We start from the raw sequence: 10,743 nt of genomic DNA, 5'->3' as shown, positions 1-10,743 counted from the left end.
TGCCTCAGTGAAACAGAGAAGTGGGGCTGACAATTCCAGCCCTTTTCGGAGAAAGAAGAAGTGAACCTGGATGGGGGGTTGTATCTATAGTGCAGTATGCAAACAATCAGCTGGTTAGTGTAGCACACCTGAGCTGACAAAGGAACAATATCCAAATCGGTATCATCTATGCAAAGAACAATTTTTCGTTTATACAAGAGAGCTCTGCTGCCAAGAGAGAAAATGATTTTGTTCTCCTTCTAGAGCATCTTTTATCCATGACTATCCCATTACTCATAGTCATGATTGCAAACTGTATGGAGTAGTCTATATCTCTACTGATAGGTAACAAGTGTTTTAAGTGCTATACAAAACAGATACAGTGGAACCTGGATTTTACAAAATGCCCCAGGAGATAGTAGATGCACCGTAAAATCGGGGTATGGTATGGTTCCTAGAATCTGCCACTTTTCATTTTATTTTATCATGTCACATGTCACATGTACCTTTTTTCTTTGGTAGATGCTTATTCCCTGGGTCATGAGATGTTCTAAAGTAGAAAGCACACAATCAGTTTACAACCTAACATTGCCTGTTACTTTCAGTTATTGAAGGGTGACATTGAAATATCTATAATAAAACTATATAATAAGAAACAAAAACGAAACAAATCAAAAAGGTACATTTAAAAAACAATTCACTGAAGTTTGCACGATCTAACTCATAATTATGCTTATCTGTGCAAGAGAAACACACAAAAAAGAATTATAACTTACTTCCCAGAAGCAGCCTCATCACCTTTATCGGCAGTGATGTCCTTCTTGCTGTTCACCTTTCTACCTGTGATAACAAGTTGTAGAGTTGAGAGTGTAATAATCAAGAAAGGGATTTTAGGCCTCTAGGTGTTTAGAAGACACCAAACCAAAAAAGGGACAAAAGTTTCTCTCAACATCAGGCCATGAAGAGCAAGAATCCTGTCAGACAAGGATATAAAAACAGAGGTCCTGTCTTCATGGACAAGGATATAAAAACAGAGATCCTGTCTTCATGGACAAGGATATAAAGCAAGAGGTCCTGTCTTCACAGACAAGGATATAAAGCAAGAGGTCCTGTCTTTATGGACAAGGATATAAAGCCAGAGGTCCTGTCTTTACAGACAAGGATATAAAGCAAGAGGTCCTGTCTTCATGGACAAGGATATAAAAACAGAGGTCCTGTCTTCATGGACAAGGATAGAAAAACAGAGGTCCTGTCTTCATGGACCAGGATATAAAAACAGAGGTCCTGTCTTCATGGACAAGGATATAAAGCAAGAGGTCCTGTCTTTACAGACAAGGATATAAAGCAAGAGGTCCTGTCTTCATGGACAAGGATATGAAAATAGAGGTCCTGTCTTCATGTACAAGGATATAAAGCAAGAGGTCCTGTCATCATGGACAAGGATATAAAGCAAGAGGTCCTGTCTTCATGGACAAGGATATAAAGCCAGAGGTCCTGTCTTCATGGACAAGGATATAAAGCAAGAGTTCCTGTCTTTACAGACAAGGATATAAAGCAAGAGGTCCTGTCTTCATGGACAAGGATATAAAGCAAGAGGTCCTGTCTCCCAAATGTCAACTAAATAGGTTCAGTATTTCTTATATCAATGATATCTTATTGTTATTAGAGATTCTTGGTTATGATAGTTCCTTATTATCATTTCAGGCTAGCTTTGTATCAGATGGTTTACTTACTTGAGAATTCCTCTTTGAGTGATGCTAGGTCCACTGCCATCTCAGATACTTTTCCCTTCACCTCATGCACATCTTTCTTTGTCTCTTGGACTTCTTTCTTTGTCTCTTGGACTTCTTTCTTTGTCTCTTGCACATCTTTCTTTGTCTCTTGGACTTCTTTCTTTGTCTCATCTACTTTAGTCTTTGTCTCATGCACTTCTTTCTTTGTCTCATTTACTTCTTTTGACAAGTCTAGATCTTTATCAACCCACTCATTCAAAAGCGTTACATAATCTCCCTCAAGAGGTGTGACCTTCAGGGTGTCTATTTCGCCCTGACTGACTCCACCGAGGGAGATCAGAGCATCAGATATTTCAACCCAGTACTGATTAAATTGAACAGTTGGCACTTTAGTTGATATGATGTGGGCAAACACATTATTCCTGTACCATTTCAGCCGGGCCATGTGTGCCTCCTTGGTAAGATCAGTATGAGGAGGCAACACATCCCAGCTAGACGTACTGACAGGTGGTGACAACCCAGAGATGTGGCGAAGCAACAGGAACAAAAGTGTAATGTCATAATCATTAGCTGATGGAACACCGCTGGCAGGGAATAGTCGATCAAACTGCTCTTGCCGGAGTATCCTCCTGCTTTTCAGGTTAATCAAGGTTTTCTTGTGCGTATTTAGAAATGCTGCAAGGGGGGTGGGATGGTGGATTGATGTGAAGTATGTCCGCAGGGACTGGGTACCTCCATCTATCAGCAGGCGGCAGAGTTTGAGGAAGTTGTCCTTCTCCTCACTGCCTGAGAGTACAGAGGCCATACTAATCTGCAAAAATACAGAAATGCTCAGCAACAAGAGAAATCATCGTCTTTTATTATCACAACATCAAAATGCTGTATATCAATGCTACAGTAGATTGGCTATACCTGCTTTAATGCATTGACATCACATTTTGAAAGATTGAAGTAGCATCAATTCCACTCTTGGTTTTACTAATAAATCTGTTGAGGAACAAAGTAAAAGTCAGGACCTAACAAAAGTTTAGCAACCATTGACAACCTAGAAAAGAAGGGAATGCTAAGGGAATCTTAAGGCACTGCGGTAACATTAATTTCTCCTCTACTTCTACTTCTACTTTATTAGCTGATAAAACCATGTCGGTATCACATCAGTATAAATAAATACAAGGTAAAAATATACAGATCTGTAATAATTTACATAACTTATACAATATATTCATAATTTGTAAAATAAATTTATAAAATAAATTTTCAATAAAGTAATTCAATTAAATAATTTAACTTAATTAATTTATAACTTGAATACTAGAACCACTGGCCATTATCAATTAAATGCTGCTGAAGCTTCTCTTTGAATTTGCCCTTTTCTTTTATGTCGGTAATTGAACCTGGTAAATTGTTCCAAAAATTTATAGACCACGGGAAAAAGCTATTTGCATGCTGGTTGCACTTGGAATGTGTTCTATGGAAGCGCTTGGAGTTGCCATTTCTTGAAGGCCGGTCCATCGGAACCAAGAAGGGCTCTCTCTCAATGTCCACAGTTCCATAAACAACCTGATGGAACATGGACATTCGAGAGAAAGTCCGTCTGCCCTCAAGGGATGGCCACTCCAGCTCTCTTAGCATGTTTGTTACGACCCCTGGCTCCCTCAAATAATTATTATAGCAAACTCTGGCTGCAGTCCTCTGCACCATATCAAGGCGGTGTTTATCCTTTTGGAGATGCGGGTACCAGGCAGAGTTTGCATATTCAAGCTTCGGTCTAACTAGACTGCAATAGAGTTTAGACTTGCAGTCTACCGAGGCTGTTCTAAAATTTCTTCTAATGACCCCAAGGGTCTGATTTGCACTAGATGTAATTTGTGCGATGTGTTTATCCCATTTTAAATCCTCTGAGGGTAGTACTCCTAGATAGGAGTGATGGTAAACCCTCTCTAGAATCCTGTTGTTAAGTATATAGGGATGGTCTGGAATTTTCGCTCTGCTTGTGGAGAAGCACATAGTGTGGCATTTCTCCACATTAAAGGCCATTTGCCAATCCCTCTCCCATCTATTTAAAGCATCAAGATCGTTTTGTAGAGCTAGGCTGTCATTTGAGCCATCGATAGTGCGATATAGAAGGCAGTCATCTGCAAAAAGCCTAATAGTTGACGAGATATTTAGAGGGAGATCATTTACAAAAAGCAGGAACAAAAGTGGTCCTAAAACTGTTCCCTGTGGTACACCAGAGGTAACAGAGCATTGACTGGATGTTGCACCCTCTAGTGTTACACACTGTGATCTCTGGGTGAGGAAATCTTCCATCCAGGTCAGCAAGCTACCCCTGATGCCATAATAGCTTAATTTGTAAAGAAGTCGTCTATGCGGCACTCGGTCAAAGGCCTTTGAAAAATCTAAGATAAAAGCATCAACCCGTTTCCCTTGATTTATGGCGCTTACTAAGTCATGGCATGTTATAATTAATTGTGTTTCACAGTTCCTCCTTTTACGGAAACCATGTTGAAAATCGCTAAGTATGCCATGCTGCTCCAAATGTTGCCAAACATGGTGGCATATTACATGCTCCAAGATTTTGCAAGTAACAGATGTAAGGGAAACGGGTCGATAGTTATTTGGTGATGATCTTTTGCCTTTTTTAAAAATTGGCACTACATTGGCAATTTTCCAGTCCATGGGTAATTTTCCCTGATCTAAGGACTGTTGGAAAAGTTGTGTATATAGGGGTGCCAACTCTTGGGATAATTCCTTTAAAATACGAGTTGGCAATTTATCAGGCCCCCCAGCCTTATTTGAATCAAGTGAATTCAAAAGCTTCTGAACACCATTTGAGGTGACTATGATTTTACCCATTTCTGGGCTTGATGAATTTGGATTTAAGCTTGGTGCTGTACTAGAGTCCTCTTTAGTAAAAATAGAGAAAAAATAACCATTGAGGACATTTGCTTTGTCTAGGCTATTTGAAACAGCAATATTATGCTGGTTATGAAGTAGGTTAATACCCATGTTATCTTGCCTTTTTGATTTCACAAATCTCCAAAATTTCTTAGGTTGTTCTCTTTGAGAGGACCCTAGCAAATTATTTATATAATCTCCATATGATTTATTTAGCTTATATCTATAGGCTTTCCGAGTTTGTCTAAATTTCCTTTTGTCACTTTCCAAACCTGTACATTTCTGGGTGTTATACAATCTTTGGACTTTTCTTTTGAGTTTTTTTAGATTGTGGGTAAACCAAGGGAGATTGTACCTACTTGAGGACATTTTAGCAGGGATATATTCCTCCATAAGAGAAGAAAGTTTTCCTTTTAACATGTTCCAGTTTTCCTGCAATGATCGAACAGTGAAGTTTGTGAAATAAACAGAGCTAAACTCTAGTAGGTCCCTTTTCATGTCAACAAAGTTCCCTTTTGAATACAGAAAGATCTTCCTCCTGATCGGGCGTGCCAGCTTTGGTGTAACTAAGGTTTGTATCTCCACACATCCATGGTCTCCCATTGCAGGTTTGACATGTACTGAGTCAACAAGGGTGCTATTTGTTGTAAAGAGCAGGTCAAGGATCTTATCACCACGGGTAGGCTTATCTACCACTTGCTCCAAACTATAAATGCTGCACATCTCCAGTAGCTTCTCGCAAGCTGTGACGTGACGGCTTCCTCTTGCAATGGTGTTTGTTTCCCAGCATATGTCTCCTCCAAGGTTGAAATCACCTCCGAGATATATAACTGAATTTCCAGACTTCCTCTGTAGCTTTGAAAGGGAGCGGTCTAACTCATCAAGTGCCTCGCAAGAACTGTCAGGGTTGTAAAAAGCTCCAATATATACATGTTTCCTTCTGTTAATAGAGACTTTAATCCAAACTGTTTCGCAGTCTGAGTTAAGTTCGTAAAGCTCATGACAGCTGAGATCCTTGACTGCTAATAGAACTCCCCCATATCCATTCGGTCTATCCTTCCGAAATACTGAGTAATTAGAAGGGAAGAATTCACAGGTTTTAACACTGGGATTCAACCAGGTCTCAGTTCCAATTACTATATCTGGACTCTCAGTTGCTAGGAAAGCTTGAAATTCACAGTTCTTATTCTTTAGGCTCTGGAAGTTGATGTTAAATACCTTCAGGCCTTGTTTATGGCGTGGTCGTGAGCTCTTGCGAGCATGTTCCAACACAGAACTCGTAGAGGAATTTCTTGGTGTAGTTTTAGCAACTGGGGACGAAGTTTGACTTGGAAGAAAAATGAAGGAGTTTGAGAGCTCCAATGTTGAAGCGCTTAACAGAGTCTCAGAGAAATTGGAAGCGTCACACTTGGGGCAAAGCCATAGGCAGGACGAATTTGCCAAGGACTCGTACGATGGTATGCTAATGTCCATACATTTCGCATGGTTCCAAATGTTACACGAGTCACATTGAAGACCACGTTGGTTTGACTTCACAGGCTTCTTGCATAGGCCACATGGATATTTCCAAGCTGGTCCTGGATTAAGGCTAATGTCTCCACAGAGGAGAAGGAGACCACATAGTAGTCTTGCACGTGTTGGAGGAGAATCCAAGATGGCGGAACCAGGCCGACCATTTACTCTTATTCTTCCAGAAAACGAGGTTAAAAATGCTTCTTGGCCTACATATTGTTGATAAATCAGTCCTGGGTGTATTAAAAAGTTTTCGGGACTGTCAAAGTCCAATTTAGAACTTAAAAGAAGGGCTAAAAACAAAATTTCAAGCGGAGCTTGAAACAGTAGCTTATGGCTTCCTATGATATCCATTCCCCATCTTTCTAAAACAATCAAGCCTAGGCCACATCAGCAACACCTTGGACAGTTTGAGCTGCATACGATCGCAGAAATAAATATAAACAAAGCTGACGTGATTACCGTTTAAATAAAAGCGGACTGCTCATAAACAATCGAAGCCCTTACTAAATCGAAAGCGGAAGCACAAACAGAGAACCGCACAAAATTAGTGTAGAAATCCGATTCAATGCACAATCCCCAATACAACGCACAAGTTACCGACCTCAGAGAATAGTGAATGTAAGAAATGTTATCAAAATCCGAAGATAGCAGAGCAAAGATCAAGCTAAAGACTTTTGAACGATAATCTCACATTTCGTCACACTTCACAAACCAACACATTCAAAGACGCGATGTGCGTGATTTTGCCGATGATTTATAGAGAAACTACTGTCGGGCTCTCTGATACCCTTGCTTACCGGACTTGTAGGGATATTGTGCTTTGTGTTGCTTTTACATCAGCTGGTACGGCTTTTCTTCGCAGATTCGCGAGTCTGCAGGAAGTCAGCGGTAATGTATACGTCGGAATCCGGTTGACACGCTGTTGGAAGTCCCGACTGACAAAGTAATTTCAAGATGGCTGCTGTTTCGCAATACCCCAAGAGCCTTTGCGCCATAGTCAATACTTCGCTTGTTTTAGTGTATTGAATGCGACCTTACTGAAGCCTTTTTCTTACACGAAGTATCTAGCCTACTGTCCTACGTCATCGCAACGCTTAGTTACCAAAAACTTTTGCATAATTTAAAAGGTCAGCGCTCGTTCACACGGTTCAGAAGGACGGTCATTATAATAAAGTAATTAGCATACCGTGAGAGTCAAGTCTCTCACGGTCGTACGCTCGTCGTACGGACGTGAAGTGAGAGGAGATCTGCCGATGAAGTTTAACTGAGGCAAACCGGCTATGCCATGCTGACGAGTCCTAATAAGGACGAAACAGCTGTCCATGGTTGCCGAACTGCACGGGTAATAGACTGTGCTAGCGTCCCGTCTTGGCCCTACTGGTGCCAATGTGTGTATGCTAGTGTGCTTCTAAAGTCCACATTTATGAATTTTTCACTTATTTACTTATGTCCTTTTGAGTGTTGTGAAGTTCGCGAACACTCAAACTTCTTCACACGTCTCAAAGGGTCGATCCCTCGCGTACAAATAAATATTTGTAGAAAAAAAAAAGGATTAAACGATAATTCCGCTGGTGTCCATGTGAGTGTTGTGATCTGTTGTATACTGACCTTTTCAGCTGACGATCTTTCACACGCTCCAAAAGTTAACCGGAAGTGAGATAGATTAAACTGACAGCAAACACTTAATATGAAATATAAGATTTTTCGCGGGCTTTTTCAAACGAGATGGAACCTGGAAAAATGGAAAACGGTGGTCGATGGATGTCTGTATCTTCAATTGAAAAGGGCAAGGCAAAAATCGAGGCATACGACACTACTAGTAGATTTTGCAGTGTTCGCAATGATCGATCTTCGGACAATCTGGTAACTTGCTTATGTCGGGGATAGGAATTTTTCAGTAGTGAAGTATCAAACTTGTGTCATTTTACCTGGAGAATTCATCTAAATGTGGCCATTTTAAAGCGATCTTCCGGTTTTTTAAGCTTATGGGTACCTTTCTATGTGAATAACAATCACGGGGGGGGGGCGTGGTATTTACATAAAGCATTTTACTTTTCTTATGGGAGGACAGGGTTCATTATCACCCTGGAGTTTTATCATCTGAGACTAAAAAAGCTATTAGTCTAGAAATAAATATTTTACTATCCCTCGTACTATTTAAGAAAACCTTAAAAAGAAAAAGTCGACAACAACGCAGATTTATGTTTTTTTAGAGCGATATTTCGGCAGGCCAATACCTGCCTTCTTCAGGTTATAAATGAGTTACAATGACATGTTACAGCTAGTACAGAGGCGTAGCCGGGATTTTTAACAGGAGGGGGCCCAAAAGGTCATTTCAAGTCATTTTCTCCTGTATTTTAGATTATGTCTCATACATTTACTGTATTTTTGGCTGCTAGAAGGGGGGGGGCGGGCCCCCTGGGCCACCCCCCTGGCTACGCCCCTGTAGTATATGTACAAAGTTCATTGATGATTAACTAACAAAAGGTAAAAATAGTAATTGAGTAAGGAGTGACTTATGGATAGTAAATAGGGTGGTGTGGATTACTAAGTAGCTAAACGGTTTCTTCACGCCGGTTGAGGCCACCGGGTTCAAGAGTACCAGCGCGAGCTATCAGTGTGGCTTCTCTTGCTTTGCTTCTCTTGATCTGGCACAGTCGTAATGGACAAAGACTGGTATATTAATGAATGTAATAGACAACTTAATGACACTTAATTCTACACACAATTAGATGCCGACATTACTAATGACATACAAGAACGAGTCACAACTTACATCAACCGAATGCACACGGACGGAATAATTAATCAGGACACTAAATCCTACCTCACACCCAAAGACTCTAAACCTGAACGGTTTTACATACTCCCTAAAATACATAAACATGGTAATCCTAGGCGCCCTATTATTTCCTCCAACTCCCACCCCACCAAACGCATCTCAGAATTTGTAGACTACTACCTCCAGCCATAAGTAAGTAAACTTCCATCATACGTTAAAGACACTAACCACTTTTTAAACATTTTATTAACACGCAGCAACCTACCAACAGACTCTCTCCTGGTCACACTCGACGTCTCTAGCCTCTATACTAATATTCCACATAATGATGGTATCAACGCTTGTCACCACTTCCTTCGCATATGTAACACTAACCCCATCCCTGCTGGCACTATTTGTGATTTAATCCGCATGATCCTTCAAATGAACAACTTCTGCTTTAATGACAAACACTACCTCCAGAAGCATGGCACCGCAATGGGCACACGCATGGCACCCTCTTTCGCCTGTCTCTTTCTTGGTCTATTTGAAACCAACGCTTTGCGTGACGCCCCTTACAAACCCCATACGTGGTTAAGATACATCGACGGTATTTTTGTTGTATGGACTGAGGGTCTAGACAAATTGAACGCTTTTGTAGATTATCTTAACAATCTACATCCCACTATTAAATTTACAAGCTCCCACTCCTATAAAAATGTACCTTTTCTTGACGTTAATGTCTCCCTTGTTAATAGTAAAATCGAAACTGACCTCTACTCCAAACCTACTGACAAACACCAACACCTTCTTTTTTCATCTTGCCATCCTCATCACACCAAAAAGGCTATCCCCTATAGCCTCGCCCTCCGTATTCGCCGCATTTGTTCTACAGAAGAAAGCTTTAATAACCGCTGCAATGAACTCACCAACTACCTCCTCAAGCGTGGCTATAAACCCGCTTTTCTCAAGAGACAAATCCTACGCGTTGCTGACATTTCCCGCATTGACGCCCTACGCCCTAATAATACAACCACAAAAACTCCCGTCGCATCTCCTTTGTCACTACCTATAACCCTACACTACCTAACATCAACGACATAATCCGTAGAAACTACAACCTTCTACTCTCGTCTAAGCGATGCCATAAGGTTTTCACTGAGCCCCCTTTTGTCGCCTTTCGCCGCTCACCTAACCTCCGCGACATCCTCGTTAAAGCCAAGCTACCTTCCGACCGCTCTCCCACCAACCAACCTCCCGGTGCTTTCCGTTACGGAAAAAACTGCCTAACCTGCCCCTATATTAGAACCGATGGCCTGACAAGCTACACATTTTTCTCAACAGGTGAAACACGACCTATAACCTCCTACATAACCTGCAATACTAAAAACGTGATTTATATGATTCAATGTAACCGCTGTAACCTTCAATATATTGGGGAAGCTAAACGCCAGTTTAGACGCTGACAACTCGTCAATAAGGCAGGTAGTACTAGGTTATATTTTACTAGTAGCATACAGCCTATGACCTGACTTGGTGCAATTGTATGAGTCAGTAAGGTGGCGAGCCACCCTCTTCCCTTCATAGATGCACAATGTTATAAAATGGTGGTAAATATGGTTGAAGGCAAGCATTGTCTGAGCTCTTGCCCATTGGCAAACCACTTCCAGAGAACTTTGTAAGCCTTTTTGAAGGGATCTACAGTTAAATCAACAAGGATCAAGCTAATGCACCTAAGGCAAGCCGCAAGACCAAGACAAGCAAGCCGCAAGACCGAGACAAGCAAGCCGCAAGACAGAGACAAGCAAGCCGCAAGACAGAGACAAGCAAGCCGCAAGACAGAGACAAGCAAGCCGC

General features: G+C 41.1%; 3 protein-coding genes across 9 annotated transcripts in view; 1 reads left to right on the top strand and 2 right to left on the bottom strand.

Moving 5' to 3' along the window:
* LOC116609597 (thrombospondin-type laminin G domain and EAR repeat-containing protein-like) overlaps nt 1–10,743 on the top strand; it is a 126,083-nt gene that overhangs the window by 62,367 nt on the left and 52,973 nt on the right. The window lies entirely within an intron of this gene.
* The window catches only part of LOC116608883 (NACHT, LRR and PYD domains-containing protein 3-like), an 89,180-nt gene that overhangs the window by 43,918 nt on the left and 34,519 nt on the right, over nt 1–10,743 (bottom strand). For 3 of the 6 annotated variants that reach the window (XM_032369912.2, XM_048719833.1, XM_048719834.1), the window contains one exon: nt 486–529. In XM_032369912.2, coding sequence (XP_032225803.2) covers nt 486–529 — 44 coding nt within the window. Of the gene's footprint in view, nt 1–485; nt 530–755; nt 820–1,712; nt 1,884–1,925; nt 2,524–10,743 lie in introns of all 6 variants that reach the window. The other 3 variants (XM_048719832.1, XM_048719831.1, XM_048719836.1) reach the window with 3 other exon arrangements.
* On the bottom strand, nt 2,625–6,916 carry LOC125557331. The gene is made up of 2 exons (XM_048719845.1): nt 4,970–6,916; nt 2,625–2,699 (listed from the first exon to the last, which is right to left on the bottom strand). The coding sequence occupies exons 1-2, from the start codon at nt 6,474–6,476 to the stop codon at nt 2,644–2,646; spliced, it is 1,563 nt and encodes a 520-aa protein (XP_048575802.1). The 5' UTR covers nt 6,477–6,916; the 3' UTR covers nt 2,625–2,643.

This window comes from Nematostella vectensis, chromosome 12 (genome assembly GCF_932526225.1).
Source record: "Nematostella vectensis chromosome 12, jaNemVect1.1, whole genome shotgun sequence".
NCBI classification, from domain to species: Eukaryota; Metazoa; Cnidaria; class Anthozoa; order Actiniaria; family Edwardsiidae; genus Nematostella; species Nematostella vectensis.
The sequence above is the reverse complement of the archived record's forward strand: the minus strand, read 5'-3'. Positions and strand labels throughout refer to the sequence as shown.

Excerpts from the sequence above, each read along its gene's own strand:
- LOC125557331 (XM_048719845.1), bottom strand. The coding sequence starts at position 6,476 with ATGGATATCATAGGAAGCCATAAGCTACTGTTTCAAGCTCCGCTTGAA. Across the intron at positions 2,700-4,969 it reads CCCTGCTAAAATGTCCTCAA|ATTTATTAGTAAAACCAAGA; the intron begins GTAGGTACAATC and ends GTTCCTCAACAG.